The 20,277-nt window shown below is 41.9% G+C and overlaps 1 protein-coding gene across 1 annotated transcript in view; it reads right to left on the bottom strand.

The window, feature by feature from the left end:
- Positions 1–7,470: 7,470 nt before the first annotated feature.
- Positions 7,471–20,277, bottom strand: part of LOC133534965 (aminoacylase-1A-like) — a 42,425-nt gene continuing 29,618 nt past the window's right edge. Inside the window, exons 8-15 of the mRNA XM_061874330.1 lie at positions 19,724–19,780; positions 19,566–19,639; positions 19,437–19,486; positions 17,943–18,087; positions 17,799–17,867; positions 17,661–17,740; positions 8,012–8,072; positions 7,471–7,919 (exon numbers count right to left, since the gene is read on the bottom strand). Coding sequence (XP_061730314.1) covers positions 7,755–7,919; positions 8,012–8,072; positions 17,661–17,740; positions 17,799–17,867; positions 17,943–18,087; positions 19,437–19,486; positions 19,566–19,639; positions 19,724–19,780 — 701 coding nt within the window. The 3' untranslated portion in view covers positions 7,471–7,754. The remainder of the gene's footprint in view (positions 7,920–8,011; positions 8,073–17,660; positions 17,741–17,798; positions 17,868–17,942; positions 18,088–19,436; positions 19,487–19,565; positions 19,640–19,723; positions 19,781–20,277) is intronic.

The following is a 20,277-nucleotide window of genomic DNA, read 5'->3' as shown; positions in this document are numbered from 1 at the left end:
TCACGGTCATGAGCTTTGGGTTATAATTGAAAGGACAAAATCACAGGTACAAGAGGCCAAAAGGAGTTTTTTGCGTTGGGTGGCGGGGCTCTCCCTTAGAGAAGCTTTGTCATTCGGGAGGACCTCAGAATAAAGCCGTTGCTCCTCCACATCGAGAGGAGCCAGATGAGGTGGTTCGGTCATCTGGTCAGAATGCCCCCTGAACGCCTCCCCTGGGGAGGTGTTTAGGGCACGTTCGACCGGTAGGATACCATGGGGAGGACACAGGACACGCATTCAGAAGTGCGTGCGTGTAATACAAACTTTGTGTGTTATACATTTAACCGACCACGGAAGACGGCACACAATTCAAACCAATCAGAAATAACGTACAGCTGAGGTGTGCTAAAGAGAAGACAAGACCCACCTTATGCTGTTTCTGATTGGTTTAAATTGCATGTCTTCCATGGTTGGTTAAATGTTGTCACAGTGGATTGATGGTTTGGTCTGGTATTGGTTATTTCGATCAATCAATCAGAATTACTCAAAATACGGCAAGCTGTGAAAACCCAATTTTTTTTATGATGAAAAAAATATAGAGTAGTGAATGGGGAATATAACTGTGAGAAATGTTAAGGATTTTGTATAGAAGGGGTCAAATTGCGTAACTGTCACGCTCAGAGCGTGAAGCTTAGCGTGGTCCATCGTTGTTGACTTCAACGAAAAGCAACCTGATCAGTGGCTGCAACTAGTGGTAAGTATAAGGAAAGGCATAGATAGGGGAGTTACAGACAACATTTTTTAGACGTTCAAATCGCTGTACAGACAGATCAAAATAACCAATCCCAGACCAAGCCATCAATCCGTTGTGACAACATTTAACCAACCACAGAAGACACTACACTATTTAAACCAATCAGAAACAACGTAAGGTGGGTCTTGGCATCTCTCTTTCACACACCTCAGCTGGACACTGTTTCTGACTGGTTTGAACTGCGTGATGTCTTCCGTGGTTGGTTAAATTTAGGCACACTCAGATACATGCACGCAGATTGTATTACACGTACGCACTTCTCAATCCGCAAGCACACGTTCTATTTCACGCTCACAAATCTGGATGCACTCACTCAAATCTTACACGCCAGAAGTGTTGAACAACCTCTAGAGGGTTCTTTCTAATTAGGTACAGACAACTCACATCCGCAACCTCAGGGTCATTCAGGACAATAACCTCTCTTTCGAACACCATGTCAACCACACTACAAAAACTGCTTTCTTCCACCTCGAAAATATTGTCTGTCTCCGTCCATCCCTCTCATTCTCTGCCGCTGAAACCCTGATCCATGCCATCATCACCTCCAGACTTGATTACTGTAACAGCATCCTCTACGGCTCATCTTGCAAAATTCTCAATAAACTCCAATACATTCAAAACTCTGCCGCCCGTTTGCTTACCCTCACCCGCTCCCATGAGCACATTACCCCAGTCCTTCAGAAACTCCACTAACGTTCCACCTTTGTGGCACCCCTAGAGAATACCGTCATGGCATACTTGCCAACCTTGAGACCTCTGATTTCGGGAGGTGGTGGGTGTGGTGAGGAGGCGTGGTTGGGGGCGTGGGGCGCGGTTAATAGGGGACGAGTATAATTCACCAACTCGAGTATTTCATATTATATATATATATATATTTATATATGTATGAAATACTTGACTTTCAATGAATTCTAGCTATATATATTTATTATATATATATAAATAAAAGAAATAGTTGAATTTCAGACGGCACTTATCAAATACACAGTAATAAAAACACAGTTGTTCTACTAATTGTACTGTACTTCCTGGTTTTTAAACAAAAAAACAACAACACTTACCTTTCACTATTTGAGTAACCTTTGTTCTGCCATTTGCGTGCTGTACTGGCGAGAGTCACTTGCCGTCAGGTGCACAACAGCACGTAAATTGTTGGCCAATCAAAAAGCAACCCCATAACGCTATAGCCAACATTCACCAGGAGATGGCAACAGACAACATAGAATCACTCTATTACAGGCGGCGTCGCCATGGCTGTAACTTCCTCGTTCTTCTGCTTCCTATCCTTGTGTGTGCAGTTTTTTATTAAAATCCGTAGATGTTGTAACGTGATTGGGCAGGCAAGCTGTTTATATAACAGGAAAGCGGACGTGAAAACAGGCTGTCCCCAATCATGTCCGCATGGAACCGGAGGGGGCGTGAATTTCGGGAGAAAATTTCTTCCAGGAGGTTTTCGGGAAATTCCAGGAGGGTTGGCAAGTATGCGACATGGGCAATTGCACATATGAAAAACGGCCACCAGATGTGGAATGGGGGCTTTTCAGTAAAAAAGCAAAAGGTTACACGACACAAACATATATGATATAAATATACATTAGTTGTACTTGACTATAAAAAAACAACGGTGAATAACTGCACCTGCAATGTGTGCTGGGCTTGATCAGCGTTCCCCCCATGTGCTAATACAGCTGTCATGTCCTGGGGAGAAGGAAGACTAATTACAGCCTTCGTGCCAGCACTCTTTGGAGAGGCAAACAGCGCTAATTGGACGACATCTCAGAAGGGAGCTGAACTGTGAATGTGACCACCTTGTACGTCATGTAAACAGCATTGCGACAAAACGTCAAGTGGAAGATTTCTTGTTGACTTACACCTCATTTGCAGCTCCGCAGAGAGCATAAAAAACCGTCTGGTGGGTGTGCAGCCTGACCTAGAAATAAGTAACAGCAACATAAAACAGAACCTGTTAAATGATTTATCTGCCATCAGCTTATTTTGTTTGGAAATACAGTACCTGTAGACTTTGCTCTCTCCTGATATACCTTGTATTCGCCCCACAAGATGGCAATAGCTGGTCAGCATTCAACAGCTTTATCTAGATCTGCATTCTCTTTAAAAGGTTGGTTGGTCGAAATTTGTCATACTATTTTTTTTATTTTTTACAAAAAAAATCTTGAGCGCTAATAACTTAAGGCTGAATGACGGTTTCCTCATGGCCGCTATTACAACATTGGTTCTGTTGCTGATGTGTTGGACAATATACAGGTGCGCCTTGATTAATGTAAATATGGTTCAAGTTATTTTATTTCAGAATAAAACCAATTAAAGGCTCATGAAGTTTTAGCAGTTAATTAACATTGAAAACCAGGAGTTCACACTGTTCAACTTTTAAACCGTTTTTTCCCCATTTTCTTAGTTTTTTAATAACTAAGCGATAATCATCAAAATGATGAATTAATTATTAAATATATTCATTCCGTATGTGTTGTGTAGTAGCGGTAGATAAAATGACCGTGGCAAATCGATACATTATGAAACGGAAGGAGAGATACTGTGTCCCTTAATGTGTGTCACTTTGAAAAAAATCAACTATGTGACAGATACGCTTTGACTGTGAAGAGACAGACGCTGTTTTAGAAAGCGCTTGTTTTGGCTCATAAGGTACAGCTTGTAATCAAAATCGCAGTGGCGTGCCGCGACTGACATCAGTATTTATCGCCAACATTGATATAAAAGGAAATGATAAACTGGGAAAATTTTAAAGCGCGGGATCATTTAGATCTTCTTTGATTAAATAAGAAATATAATTTTTTTTTTGGGCTCATTGACCACAGTTGTGGGTTACATATTGCTTTCCACAAATTTATTTTGCTTAAAAAACAAAAACTTTAAATTTGTCATTAATGCAACACTAAATTGACCCTAGTGTGTGAATGTGAGTGAATGTTTTCTGTCTATCTGTGTTGGCCCTGCGATGAGGCGGCGTCTTGTCCAGGGTGTACGGTGCCTTCCACCGGAATGCAGCTGAGATAGGCTCCAGCACCCCCGTGACGCCAAAAGGGACAAGTGGTAGAAAATGGATGGATGGATGGATGTATTTGAAGGGCAAATGTAGAGACATTTTAAATCCAGCAGATGGCGGCATTACCAAACACCCACACATTATTAGCGCAGTGTCAATACAGAAAGTGAGTGTGCTGCACACTCACTGGAGCATCATTTACCCATCGCTAATATTAGTTTATCTTTTTAATTGAACTACTGAAGTTGTTATATAACCTGTTTTTCATCCATTTTCTTCCACTAATCCACGTCCGGACTTCCAGGTCTACAGCCACCTCTGAGGTGTTCCCAAACCAGTTGTGAGACATAATCCCTTCAGCGTTTCCTATACAGTGGGGCAAAAATGTATTTAGTCAGCCACCGATTGTGCAAGTTCTCCCACTTAAAATGATGACAGAGGTCTGTAATTTTAATAGTAGGTACACTTCAACTGTGAGAGACAGAATGTGAAAAAAAACAACTAGGAATTCACATTGTAGGAATTTTAAAGAATTTATTTGTAAATTATGGTGGAAAATAAGTATTTGGTCAACCATTCAAAGCTCTCACTGATGGAAGGACATTTTGGCTCAAAATCTCACGATACATGGCCCCATTCATTCTTTCCTTAACACGGATCAATTGTCCTGTCCCCTTAGCAGAAAAACAGCCCCAAAGCATGATGTTTCCACCCCCGTGCTTCACAGTAGGTATGGTGCTCTTGGGATCATCCATCCATCCATTTCCTACCGCTCATTCCCTTTCGGGGTCGCGGGGGGCGCTGGCGCCTATCTCAGCTACAATCGGGCGGAAGGCAGGGTACACCCTGGGATGCAACTCAGTATTCTTCTTCCTCCAAACACGAGGAGTTAAGTTTATACCAAAAAGTTCTATTTTGGTTTCATCTGACCACATGACATTCTCCCAATCCTCTGCTGTATAATCCACGTGCTCTCTGGCAAACTTCAGACGGGCCCGGACATGCACTGGCTTAAGCAGGGGGACACGTCTGGCACTGCAGGATTTGATTCCCTGTCGGCGTAGTGTGTTACTGATGGTAACCTTTGTTACTTTGGTCCCAGCTCTCTGCGGGTCATTCACCAGGTCCCCCCGTGTGGTTCTGGGATTTTTGCTTACCGTTCTCATGATCATTTTGACCCCACAGGATGAGATCTTGCGTGGAGCCCCAGATCGAGGGAGATTATCAGTGGTCTTGTATGTCTTCCATTTTCTGATAATTGCTCCCACAGTTGATTTTTTCACACCAAGCTGCTTGCCTATTGTAGATTCCCTCTTCCCAGTCTGGTGCCGGTCTACAATTATTTTCCTGGTGTCCTTCGACAGCTCTTTGGTCTTGGCCATAGTGGAATTTGGAGTCTGACTGTTTGAGGCTGTGGACAGGTGTCTTTTATACAGATAACGAGTTCAAACAGGTTCCATTAATACAGGTAACGAGTGGAGGACAGAAGAGCTTCTTAAAGAAGAAGTTACAGGTCTGTGAGAGCCAGAGATCTTCCTTGTTTGAAGTGACCAAATACTTATTTTCCACCATAATTTACAAATAAATTATTTAAAATTCCTACAATGTGAATTCCTGTTTTTTTTTTTTTCCACATTCTGTCTCTCACAGTTGAAGTGTACCTATGATGAAAATTACCGACCTCTGTCACCATTTTAAGTGGGAGAACTTGCACAATCGGTGGCTGACTAAATACTTTTTTGCCCCAGTGTAGGTCTACGCAAGAGCCTCTCTCTGGTCCAGACATCTCACCGTGGAGGCGTCCAGGAGGTGACCGAGTCAACTCAACTGGCTGTCCTGTGAGAAGATATTCACTGTTTCTCTTAGTGGGAGTCTAGCTCGTGGTTTGGGTAAAGCAATCAATCAATCAATCAATGTTTACTTATATAGCCCTAAATCACTAGTGTCTCAAAGGGCTGCACAAACCACCACGACATCCTCGGTAGGCCCACATAAGGGCAAGGAAAACTCACACCCAGTTGGACATCGGTGACAATAATGACCCAGTGGGACGTCATCGGTGACAATAATGACCCAGTGGGACGTCGGTGACAATGATGATTATGAGAACCTTAGAGAAGAGGAAAGCAATGGATGTCGAGCGGGTCTAACATGATACTGTGAAAGTTCAAAGCTGTAATCACTAGGAGTGTCCTGAGCTGATATTGAAAAAAAAAAAAAGTATCAGATGACATTGGGTTGCATCTAAAATCTCTAGTGCGAGTTAAGTCGTGCAAAACTGGACAGCCAGTTAACATCTAAATGTATTTTAGTGAAGTCATTTAAAAAATGTATACATGGCAGGCTACTAGGAGCCAGCAGCTACACAACAACTAAGCACACGATAGCACATCAACTGAAATATGTAATAAATGTCCTTAAATCAGTACTTCTCAAAAAGTGGAGCGAGTGCATGTGACCCGGGGAGGCATGCTTTATTAGTATTATGCTGTTACCCATTAAAAAGGTCCTGAGCTTGATCCCTGGGCTCGGGGTCTTTCTGTGTGGCTTCCTCTCACCTCCAAAGACATGCACCTGGGGATAGGTTGATTGGAAACACTAAATTGGCCCTAGTGTGTGAATGTGAGTGTGAATGTTGTCTGTCTATCTGTGTTGGCCCTGTGCTGATGTGGCGACTTGTCCAGAGTGTACACCGCCTTCTGCCCGAATGCAGCTGAGATAGGCTCCAGCCCCGCCCGTGACCCCAAAAAGGGAGAAGCGGTAAAAATGGATGGATGGACAGATAAAATGGTTAAAGTTGTTTAAAAAAAATATGATAGTTTAAATATGGATACATTTTATTTATCTATTTTAATTTAATGTTAATAAGGATACAGTGTTATGCAGAGGTTTATTTATAAAAAAATGTATGATACTATTTATAGTCAAGCCACAGAGTGGAAGTGGAGGGAGCGAAATGTTTTTTTCTTCCTGAGGGGGCGTAACAGCAAATTATTGAGAAGTACTGCTTCAAATGAACAATATTGCAGTCTAAGACAGCACGTGTCAATATAAACGAGTATCAAATAATCATATTTATGTATTACTTACAGATACAAAGTCTACAAGGCGGAAGGGTATTAGAAAGTATTCAGCAACAAACGTGTCCGCATCACTCAACTTACTGCATCATAAAATTCATGCACTAAAAGTAATGAATTATTGTGACCACTAGGTATCGCCAAAAACAAAATACCACTCAACTTCAATTTAATTAAAGATTCCAGACAGTTAGTAATAGTTTAGTGTTATTCATACTATATTGTTGTTAGCTGTTTGAGTATTATCACTTGATCAAACCTTTTCTAACATTAGTACGAAATAATACAAGTACACGCTATGATTTATGCTGATATCAGATCGTATGAACATAAATTTGAGGCTCCAATATCTGTATCGAATCGGAAGTTATAAAGTTGTATCGGGACAACCCAAGTAATGACAGCATTTACTGTCGCTTCTTTGAAAGTTCAAGATTATGCGTGCATGTTAAGACGTTTTAAATGACCCTTTGATGAATTGCTTGTACTTGAAGCAGATGGTTGCTGGAGGTTAGACGTGGACGCCGCGGGACAAAAGATGTGTCGTCTCAAACATAGATCCAATGTGACCAAACTAGTAAACAAATATATTTATTGAATCGATATTTTCAACATTGGGAAAAGCTAATTTAAAAAGAGTCAATTTTCACATCAGATTAAAATGAGTTTTAGCTACAATCCAACAGGCTCATCATTAGACGAGAGGCTTTTAAGACTATGTACACATACGTACTTCATTGACAGTTTTCAAAGCGAGATGATTGGAGTCACTGCACATACAACCTGAGACTTAAGAACACAATCAACTTTGCCAAAGGCTTCAAACATACGTTCTTTGGTAATCATGATCAATGAGCACTTAGGCCTCATCTGGAGTGGCAGCTACGTTGGCCAGAGCTGGAATGAGTTTTGTGTACACGTCGATGCCTTTCAGGAAGACCCGCTCGTTCAAATACTCGTTGTGGTCGTGCAGCAGGATTGGCGTCTGGTTCATCGGGGAGAAGCCAATGGCTGGGATGCCCACCTTTGAAAACGAGAGGCGGACAAAAGAAAAGGCTCAAAAATAAAAGTAAAAATGTACAGGATTCAAAATACAGAAAGTGATTAAACACTCACGGCTCGGATGAAACGACTGTCCGTTGCAGCTGGAAATATCTCCTTCTCTAACATTATCTCCCTGCAGAAGACATTTTAGTCATAATCGTTTTGGACTAGACACCTTGTCTCAGTGTACAAATGTTCCATCCACCCATTGTGTGCCTTGCAGCGCCGCAAGATTGTGCCAGGCAGCACATCCATTGTGGGCGAGCTGATCGCTCTCCAGTCAGCACAGGAGTATAGTTACAGTTCAGTGCTACTTTTTAGTTGATTTTTAAACCCTTTTTACATCAGTTTTCTAGTTTTGCTAGTTCACAATGAGTCCAAAAAAAGCAATGGACAAGCAATGTGTGGTTATAACATTCAGAAAGTATCCACAATGTTGTCGACACTGCCTACTCCAGGGTCCAGCTGCGGCCTGGTCGTTTCAGTCATGACAAAAGTTTCTGGATAGCGTTTCGTCGACCAATCAAGTACAGTTTTGCAAGGATATGATATCAATTCTCCTTCCATACTGGCACTTTCACATCGTTGTCCGGAGAAAATATTGAAAGAAAGGTTCTGTTAGTAAGCAGGCTAATGTCATTTTTTTCTTCTGTAATATTTTTGTATGTATGTGGGTTCATAGAGACGGCAAGTCTTTATTTGTTTAACATCCAGTTTCTCGTAGCCATATCATTGCAGCCTTCAAAATAAACATATGCCAGTATAGAAACCCTGTTTCCATATGAGTTGGGAAATTGTGTTAGATGTAAATATAAACGGAATACAATGATTTGCAAATCCTTCTGAACCCATATTCAATTGAATGTACTACAAAGACAAGATATTTGATGTTCAAACTCATAAACTTTTTTTTTTTTTTGGAAATATAGGCGCCAGCGCCCCCCGCAACCCTGAAAGGGAATAAGCGGTAGAAAATGGATGGATGGATGGATAATTAACTTAGAATAGGTTGATTGGCAACACTAAATTGGCCCGAGTGTGTGAATGTGAGTGTGAATGTTTTTCTGTCTATCTGTGTTGGCCCTGCGATGAGGTGGCGACTTGTCCAGGGTGTACCCCGCCTTCCGCCCGATTGTAGCTGAGATAGGCGCCAGTGCCCCCGCGACCCCAAAAGGGAATAAGCGCTAGAAAATGGATGGATGGAACTTAGAATTTCATGGCTGCAACACGTGCCAAAGTAGTTGGGAAAGGGCATGTTCACCACTGTGTTTCGTCACCTTTTCTTTTAACAACACTCAATAAACGTTTGGGAACTGAGGAAACTAATTGTTGAAGCTTTGAAAGTGGAATTATTTTCCATTCTTGTTTTATGTAGAGTTTCAGTCCTTCAACAGTCCGGAGTCTCCGCTGTCGTATTTTACGCTTCATAATTCGCCACACATTTTTGATGGGAGACATGTCTGGACTGCAGGCGGGCCAGGAAAGTACCCACACTCTTTTTTTACGAAGCCACGCTTGTTGTAACACTTGTGTTGCTGAAATAAGCAGGGGCGTCCACGATAACAATATTTGGATGACAACATATGTTGCTCCAAAACCTGTATGGACCTTTCAGCATTAATGGTGCCTTCACAGATGTGTAAGTTACTCATGCCTTGGGCACTAATACACCCCCATACCATCACTGATGCTGGCTTTTGAACTTTGCGCCTGTAACAATCCGAATGGTTGTTTTCCTCTTTGTTCTGGAGGACACCATGTCCTCTGTTTCCAAATATAATTTGAAATGTGGACTCGTCAGACCACAGAACACCTTTCCACTTTGCATCAGTCCATCTTAGGTGAGCTCGGGCCCAGCCAAGCCGGCGGCGTTTCAGGATATTGTTGATAAATGGGTTTGGCTTTGCGTAGTAGAGTTTTAACTTGCACTTACAGATGTAGCGACCAACTGTAGTTACTGACAGTGGTTTTATGAAGTGTTCCTGAGCCCATGTGGTGATATCCTTTACACACTGATGTCAGTTTTTGGCGCAGTACCGCCTGAGGGATCAAAAGTCCGTAATATCACTGCTTTCGTGCAGTAATTTCTCCAGATTCGCTGAACTTTTTGATGATTTTACAGACCGTAGATGGTAAACTCCCTAAAATCCTTTTAATAGCTCGTTGAGAAATGTTGTTGTAAAACTGTTCAACAATTTGCTTACAAAGTGGTGACCCTCACCCTATCCTTGTTTGTGAATTACTTAGCATTTCATGGAAGCTGCTTTTATACCCAATCATGGCACCCAACTGTTCCCTGTTAGCCTGCACACCTGTGGGATGTTCCATATAAGTGTTTGATGAGCATTCCTCATCTTTATCATTATTTATTGCCACCTTTCCCAACTTCTTTGTCAAGTGTTGCTGGCATCAAATTCTAAAGTTAATGATTATTGGCAAAAAAAAATGTTTATCAGTTTGAACATCAAATATGTTGTCTTTGTAGCATATTCAACCGAATATGGGTTGAAAATGTTTTGCAAATCATTGTATTCCGTTTATATTTACATCTAACACAATTTCCCAACTCATATGGAAACGGGGTTTGTAGTATTCGTCCTTCACTATGTGGTAGGTTACTATGGACCATATGAAATTATCTTCATTCTCTTGCAAGTGACTTTTCATATGATGCTACGTATTAGCAGTAATGGTACTTTTTATAGCAACGCTTTTGCCCCAAAACTTGACAAATTACGGTTGCCTGTTCGACATATTCCCACTTGAAGCCAAACCCCCGCCAGACGATGGACCCCCTGCTGTTTTTATTGGAAATTAAGTCTTCCTTCATTTGTTTCCAAATCCGTAACCTTCTTTCTCTTGTATTACGTATGGCTATGTTAGCATCACAGCTAACGTTACCCAGTCTGCTACCTCTCTGCTGGGCGAGGGCGTATACGTAGTGAAGTGAAGTGAATTATATTTTCATAGCGCTTTTTCTCTAATGACTCAAAGCGCTTTAGATAGCGAAACCCAATATCTAATTTTTACATTTAAACCAGTGTGGGTGGCACTGGGAGCAGAAGGGTAAAGTGTCTTGCCCAAGGACACAACGGCAGTGACTAGGATGGCGGAAGCGGGGATCGAACCTGCAACCCTGAAGTTGCTGGCACGGCCGCTCTACCAACCGAGCTATACCGCCCCGTCATACGTATGTGACGTATGACGTGACAGTATGTGACGTGTGTAAGTTTGTGCGCCTGCTTGTCTGTGAGAAGGAGAGACAGGAAAGAGTGAGAAGAGCCTGTAGTGTAATGCCCGCAGTATACTCGAATATTACGATATAGTCAATTTCTATATAATTTCAAACCCGCGATATACCGTGTATATCGATATATCGCCCAGCCCTAAAACAAACAGATTAATAATCCATCCATTTTCTACTGCTTGTCCTTCATAATTTTGCCAACATAATTCAATGGGAAATGACAATCTGTTACTGCATACATCAGCAGCCAAATTAGGAGCCTTTGTAACCTGTTTGCTTACTTAATGAAAAAACATTGTAATGCGGACGTAAAAATGTAAAAAACAAAAGATGTATTGAAAAACCTTACATATAATAAAAACAATGTTGAACTGCAATATACTGTAGAAAATGTATACATGTTAAAAAGTTAAACGTATCTGCAATGTGATGCAGATAAAAAACCTCAAATGTAAAAAAAAATGACATTTACTTAATAAAAGATGTTTTCTCGTATGTCCACTCTGTTATTTAATGCAAAAAAAAATGTTTTTGATTCCAATAAGAAATGTATGTTTATTGTATCACAGGATGTTTTATTGAAATAAAGTCATTTATATTTTTTTGTGGTCTCCTTTATCTAAAATAGTATCAAAATGCATTTTGGTACCGGTACCAAAATATTAGTATCAGGACACCACTAATACAAACCTTTCTGTTTACGAACCCAATTGAGGTTCCACTGTACTACCAGGTACTGCTATTGGTAACAAACCACTGCACATTTAAGGATAGGAAACTCTAAATTACAAAAAAAGCTACATGCTAGCTGTCAGTTTACACTGTTGCTGTGGTGCAGGAATATACTCTACAGCAGGGGTCTCAAACTGAATTTACCTGGGGGCCACAGGATGCAGAAACTGGGTGAGGCTGGGCCGCAAAAAAAGATTTCTTAAAAATATCTAACATGCATTTTTTAATGAATTCACCTTCTTTGAATGGCTTTCCCGCCCTAGCAACATACTTGCCAACTCTCCCGATCTTTCCGGGAAACACCAAAATATCTGTGCCCCTCCCAAAATCTCCCGGGGCAATCATTCTCCCGGTTTTCACCCCGACAACAATATTAAGGGCGTGCCGTTATGGCACTGCCTGTAGCGTCCTCTATTACCTGCTGTCTTGTACGCTTCTTCACTATACATACAGTGTGCCGGCCCAGTTACATATTGTATGAAGCTTCTGCAGTCCCACGGATGTGACTGCAAGACATACTTGATCAACAGCCAGACAGGTCACACTGAGGGTGGCCGTATAAAAAACTTTATCACTGTTACAAATATGCGCCACACTGTGAACCCACACCATTCAAGATTGACAAACAGGTTGTAGAGGACGCTCAAGTCAGTGCCTCCACGGTGCCCCCTTAATATTGTTGCGTAGGTGAAATTTCGGGAGAATGATTACTCCTGGAGGGGCACTGATATTTGGGAGTACCCCGGAAAAATCGAAGTAATACAAGTATGCAAGATGGCGGCGCCCGGACGGGCTGCGACACTGCGGTGCTCTTGCTAAAGATGGAACATTTGGCGGAAATGCCGGACAGTTCTGCAGACTTCATGGCTGGCTCGCATCGTGGTCACTCCGTGATCACGTACGACCGCCAGACACTTCTGGATATGGACATATCGGGCCGTTTTGGACTGATAGACGCGGGCGTGCTAAACATGCTAACTAGCATGGGGATACGTCGGCGGCTACATCCAGCGGCCTGTGAAGCAGCGGAGTCTAGTAGCAGCGGGGGCCGTCTACGGAGCAGACGCCAGCGGTGTGATCGGAAACGCGGATGTCGAGCGGGGCTAAAAACAAAGCAGAAGGCTAATCCCCACAGAACACCACTTCCCTCCACCCTGAAGACGGATTTAAATAAAGGATGCGAGACTACTGGTCTGGGTAAGGAGTCAGTTAAATTAGAACAAGTTTTTTCTGCTTTGAGTGTTTCAGAGTTGGACATGTGTTTTACTGAGGTGGCTAACTATGATGCGTGCAGTTTATCAAAGCAACAAACAAACAATCGGAAAATCCCCGTTACTGAGGAGGCTAACCATGATGCGTGCAGTTTATCAAAGCAACAATCAAACAATCGGAACATTCCCGTCGTATCAATTCCTAGATATGGTCGTAATTATACTGAATGCACTGGGCATAATAAACACAACATTATTAATATTGCTACTACGGATAATTTGATCAAAAATTCCCTAAAACAGCCCACTACCTATAATATAGGTTTTTTAAACATAAGATCATTGTCTCCCAAAACGTTGTTAGTTAATGATATCATCAGAGACAACAATCTTAACGTCATCGGTCTCAGTGAAACCTGGCTTAAACCAAACGACTTTTTTGCGCTAAATGAGGCATGTCCTCCTAACTTTACACATGCGCATATTGCCCGTCCGCTTAAAAGGGGTGGGGGGGTCGCACTAATATACAACGAAAACTTTAACCTTAGTCCTAACATAAATAATAAATATAAATCGTTTGAGGTGCTTACTATGAGGTCTGTCACACCGCTGCCTCTACACCTGGCTGTTATCTACCGCCCCCCAGGGCCCTGTTCGGACTTTATCAATGAATTCTCAGAGTTCGTTGCTGATCTAGTGACACACGCCGATAATATAATCATAATGGGGGACTTTAATATCCATATGAATACCCCATCGGACCCACCGTGCGTAGCGCTCCAGACTATAATTGATAGCTGTGGTCTCACACAAATAATAAATGAACCCACGCATCGCAACGGTAATACGATAGACCTAGTGCTTGTCAGGGGTATCACCGCTTCCAAAGTTATGATACTCCCGTATACTAAAGTATTGTCCGATCATTACCTTATAAAATTCGAGGTTCAGACGCATGTTCGTCAAACTAATAATAATAATAACTGCTATAGCAGCCGCAACATTAATACGGCCACAAAGACAACGCTTGCTGACCTACTGCCCTCGGTAATGGCACCATTCCCAAAGTATGTGGGCTCTATTGATAACCTCACTAACAACTTTAACGACGCCCTGCGCGAAACCATTGATAACATAGCACCGCTAAAGTTAAAAAAGGCTCCAATAAAGCGCACCCCGTGGTTTACAAAAGAAACTAGAGCTCAGAAATTATTATGCAGAAAGCTGGAACGCAAATGGCGCACGACTAAACTTGAGGTGCACCATCAAGCATTTAGTGATGGTTTAATAACTTATAAACGCATGCTTACCTTAGCTAAAGCTAATTATTACTCAAATCTCATCCACCGTAATAAAAACGATCCTAAATTTTTGTTTAGTACGGTAGCATCGCTAACCCAACAAGGGACTCCTTCCAGTAGCTCCACCCACTCAGCTGATGACTTTATGCAATTCTTTAGTAAGAAAATTGAAGTCATTAGAAAGGAAATTAAAGACAATGCGTCCCAGCTACAACGGGGTTCTATTAACACTGACACGATTGTATATACGGCGGATACTGCCCTCCAAAATAGTTTCTCTCGTTTTGAGGAAATAACATTAGAGGAATTGTTACAACGTGTAAATGGAATAAAACAAACAACATGTTTACTTGACCCTCTTCCTGGGAAACTGATCAAGGAGCTCTTTGTATTATTAGGTCCATCAGTGCTAAATATTATAAACTTATCACTTTCCTCGGGCACTGTTCCCCTAGCATTCAAAAAAGCGGTTATTCATCCTCTTCTTAAAAGACCTAACCTCGATCCTGACCTCATGGTAAACTACCGACCGGTGTCTCACCTTCCCTTTATTTCAAAAATCCTCGAAAAAATTGTTGCGGAGCAGTTAAATGAACACTTAGCGTCTAACAATCTATGTGAAACCTTTCAATCCGGTTTCAGGGCAAATCACTCGACGGAGACAGCCCTCGCAAAAATGACTAATGATCTATTGCTAACGATGGATTCTGATGCGTCATCTATGTTGCTGCTCCTCGATCTTAGCGCTGCTTTCGATACCGTCGATCATAATATTTTATTAGAACGTATCAAAACACGAATTGGTATGTCAGACTTAGCCCTGTCTTGGTTTAACTCTTATCTTACTGATAGGATGCAGTGTGTCTCCCATAACAATGTGACCTCGGACTACGTTAAGGTAACGTGTGGAGTTCCCCAGGGTTCGGTCCTTGGCCCTGCACTCTTCAGCATCTACATGCTGCCGCTAGGTGACATCATACGCAAATACGGTGTTAGCTTTCACTGTTATGCTGATGACACCCAACTCTACATGCCCCTAAAGCTGACCAACACGCCGGATTGTAGTCAGCTGGAGGCGTGTCTTAATGAAATTAAACAATGGATGTCCGCTAACTTTTTGCAACTCAACGCCAAAAAAACGGAAATGCTGATTATCGGTCCTGCTAGACACCGAACTCTATTTAATAATACAACTATAACATTTGACAACCAAACAATTAAACAAGGCGACACGGTAAAGAATCTGGGTATTATCTTCGACCCAACTCTCTCCTTTGAGGCACACATTAAAAGCGTTACTAAAACGGCCTTCTTTCATCTCCGTAATATCGCTAAGATTCGCTCCATTCTGTCCACTAAAGACGCTGAGATCATTATCCATGCGTTTGTTACGTCTCGCCTCGACTACTGTAACGTATTATTTTCGGGTCTCCCCATGTCTAGCATTAAAAGATTACAGTTGGTACAAAATGCGGCTGCTAGACTTTTGACAAGAACAAGAAAGTTTGATCACATTACGCCTGTACTGGCTCACCTGCACTGGCTTCCTGTGCACTTAAGATGTGACTTTAAGGTTTTACTACTTACATATAAAATACTACACGGTCTAGCTCCATCCTATCTTGCCGATTGTATTGTACCATATGTCCCGGCAAGAAATCTGCGTTCAAAGGACTCCGGCTTGTTAGTGATTCCCAAAGCCCAAAAAAAGTCTGCGGGCTATAGAGCGTTTTCCGTTCGGGCTCCAGTACTCTGGAATGCCCTCCCGGTAACAGTTCGAGATGCCACCTCAGTAGAAGCATTTAAGTCTCACCTTAAAACTCATTTGTATACTATAGCCTTTAAATAGACTCCCTTTTTAGACCAGTTGATCTGCTGTTTCTTTTCTTTTTCTTCTATGTCCCACTCTCCCCTGTGGAGGGGGTCCGGTCCGATCCGGTGGCCATGTACTGCTTGCCTGTGTATCGGCTGGGGACATCTCTGCGCTGCTGATCCGCCTCGACATCTCTGCGCTGCTGATCCGCCTCCGCTTGGGATGGTTTCCTGCTGGCTCCGCTGTGAACGGGACTCTCGCTGCTGAGTTGGACCCGCTTTGGACTGGACTCTCGCGACTGTGTTGGATCCATTGTGGATTGAACTTTCACAGTATCATGTTAGACCCGCTCCATTGTGGATTGAACTTTCACAGTATCATGTTAGACCCGCTCGACATCCATTGCTTTCCTCCTCTCTAAGGTTCTCATAATCATTATTGTCACAGACGTCCCACTGGATCATTATTGTCACCGATGTCCCACTGGGTGTGAGTTTTCCTTGCCCTTATGTGGGCCTACCGAGGATGTCGTGGTGGTTTGTGCAGCCCTTTGAGACACTAGTGATTTAGGGCTGTATAAGTAAACATTGATTGATTGATTGAAGTATGACGCTGTAAAGCGCCATTCATATAAGGCTCGCAGGCCACACCAACATTAAATTTTCACATCAAGGTGCGGGCCGCAAAATAACATGCGGCCCGCTCTACAGTCTCCATTTTGCTGTTTTTGTATTGCCCTCAGTCTCCTCAAATAACACGTTGTCTCCTTACCTTTTGCCAACAGAAATAAATACAAGAGAGAATTTTTCTCCTCCATTGTTGTTTGTTAGTGTTCCGACTGATGAAGGAGATATTTTGCGTGAGGCGATACCATTGCAAAGTAACCGAGGAATTTACCATGAATTGATTAATGTGGACCCTGACTTAAAGAAGATGAAAAACATATTCGGGTGTTACCATTTAGATGTCAATTGTACGGAATATGTACTGTGCAATCTACAACTAAAAGTGTCAATCAATTAATCAATCATTCAATCAGGTTGAGTAGAGAAGTGTTGGGGCCGTCTAGTCTAGTGGAAAAGGACGGTGCATACATTTCTGACACCTTTCAGTCGGGGTATTAAGTAACATACAATATGCTATAATAAACACTTCATACAGTACATATTATGTAAAAATCAGCTAATTCACACAAATCATGATAAAGATGTTTTTTCCCTAAGATGAATGATGAAGAAAAATGTCTCAAAACTAATGTCTCTGTAAAGTCATTAAAAGAGCTGAGGTGAACCTTTAAAAAATGCTGATGCGGCCTGACATGAACATGAGTCATAGCCAAGAGTTAAATTAGAATAGCGTGCCTGCTGGTTGTGTATTGTGTGTCTGCCAGACATGTTGTGAGTTAAAAAAAACTCACAATTCTTTGCAGGCTTGACTGAAGGCACTCCACCAGGGATCACTCTCTTTTGTGGACGTCATATTCTGGTTCATGTGTTTCTGCACAAAAAGCTCACTCAAGTCTTCGAAAAGCAGCTGAGCCAGCCTGAGAACTAACCTGAGCAAAATCATAAGTGACATCGTCGCCTGCTTCCTTACACCAACGCTGGATCACCTTCTCGAACTCCTGATGGGGTAAGGTCAACGCACGTGTTCATCAACTTGTCAACACATGCAGACGCACACTTTCCCAAAAACATACCTGTAGATTTACTGTTGGTGGGATCCTCAAGTCAAAGCTGACGTCCATTTCTGCCGGGATGACATTGTAGGCTACACCCCCTTTGACCATGGTCATGTTTACTGTGGTGACATCACCCAGCGTGAAACACTGGCTGGTATTTAGCCTGGAATTGACATAAATCTTTATCAAAACTAAATCTGCGGGGGTTGGTTTAAGTCACAGCTGTTAAAGGCAAGGTTTTTGACCAGGCACCACTGAGAGACCCTGGCAGTTAGCAGTGTTTTTAACCATAGGGCTCTAGCCCATAGTTGGGCAACGAGTGCCCCCTGGAGGGCCTCCAAAAAATCGTTTTTTCAGCTGTGATCCATATGGGCTGCAGCGGTACTTAGATGTAATATGTTTTTCAACCACTAGTGGCAGCAATCACAATACCAAACAAACAGATGAAGCCTGAAGCTAAAGTCTCTAAGAAGTTTCTTAAGTGCATAAATGATGACTAAAGTGGTGACTCTGTGTTTTTATTTGCACAATATTTTTTACATATTTATAATTTATGTATATTAGCATTGTGTATTTGTTTGAACATTTAATTTTCATCAGATTTTATGAGTCCTGTGTTTGGTTAGTAATTTTTTTGTAATCAACCTGACCTTCCATCCATCCATTTCTACCGCTTATTCCCTTTGAGGTCGCGGGGGGCGCTGGTGCCTATCTCAGCTACAATCGGGCGGAAGGCAGGTTACACCCTGGACAAGTCACGACCTTATCGCAGGGCATCAACTAGACCTGAGCTTTGAAAATAATCTTTGTGATTAATACATGCTTTCATATCATTTGACAAGGTCCTTAACCTGTTAAACTGTAAGTAGGTTGGATGTAACAATTGAATATGAATAAAATCAAGACTAAAATTACTAAATCTGAGTAAATATTTCAGTGGACCCCGGGGACCCTCTGTAGTGGAAAAGTTGGGCCCCGAGGTAAAAAAGGTTATGAACCCCTGTTGAAGACTATAGGAGACTTTTAAATTAATAGAATAGAGGTGTTAATTGCAGCATTTAACGTATCATAAAGCCTGGTGCATACTCTATCGCCATGTAACTTGATTAAAGCGACGCCGTCTTGCCCCATCCCCCTGCGAACCTTCCCGCAAGCCTTGCGTACACCTCCCAAAAATCCTAAGTTTGTGTCGACAGCGACACGGTCCGCTGAATTGTGATTGGTCAGGTTTTTCCACCTTTCCCAACTTCTTTGTCACGTGTTGCTGGCATCAATTTCTAAAGTTAATGATTATTTGCAAAAAAACCAAAAAGGTTATCATTTTGAACATCAAATATGTTGTCTTTGTAGCATATTCAACTGAATATGGGTTGAATGATTTACAAATCATTGTTATCCGTTTATATTTACATCTAACACAATTTCCCAACTCATATGGAAACGGGGTTTGTATAAAAAGCAGCTGTGTTTTGAAAAAAATCAGCATATGAGCAGACATTTTTTCAGCCTTACCTGTGTTTTTCCGTCTCTCTGAAATCCAGAAAAGAGTTGATCACCTGGCGCTGTAAAAGAGACAAAAGGATCCTCTTTGTGCTTGTCTGTTCACTTAAACGTCAACACAGAAATGCAAAAGAAACTAACCAACTTCTCGGCAGCTGTGTTCTCCACAAACCTAGAGCCATGCCCGGGACTGCCTGGACAGTGGATAGTTATCCCTAACAGACAACAGTGGATTCAACATATGTGCTGTCTGAGTATTCTTTTTTATATTAAGATCAGAGTTGATTAGAAGTACTCACACCAGGGATTTCTTTCTCCATAAAAGACAGTGAAGGCATTCTTGGGGTTGGCCAAACCTATACAGCAGAAAAGGAGTAGATAGATAGATAGTACTTTATTGATTCCTTCGGGAGAGTTCCTTCAGGAAAATTAAAATTCCAGCAGCAGCGTATGACCCATAAAAAGGAATACAATACATACATACAGTAGGTCACCTGGACAAAGCACATTGGGAATACGTTAAGGGGCCATGTTCCAAAAAAATCTTGGACAAGAACTTCCTGGCCTTTGCCTGAACATTAAAGATGAGTTTTCAAAACATATGACTGAAGCAACTAAGTAGGAGCACACAAAGTAGCAAAATAACACCCAGAGACAGTCTTCGGACCGGAATCGCATTGAAAACTGGGCCGTTATGAGGAATTATGATGTCATACTGATACATTTGATAACATTAAGGCAACTGTGGTGTTAGGATGAGCAAATCAAGTGCTCTTTTCCTCAGCCTGTGGTAAACTTCCCCTGCGCTCACAGCAAACAAACATGATGTCAATCGTGTGGGACTTCTTTACTG

Source organism: Nerophis ophidion, linkage group LG16 (assembly GCF_033978795.1).
Source record: "Nerophis ophidion isolate RoL-2023_Sa linkage group LG16, RoL_Noph_v1.0, whole genome shotgun sequence".
NCBI lineage: Eukaryota > Metazoa > Chordata > Actinopteri > Syngnathiformes > Syngnathidae > Nerophis > Nerophis ophidion.
Note: the sequence above shows the minus strand (reverse complement) of the source record. Positions and strands in the feature narration are given on the sequence as shown.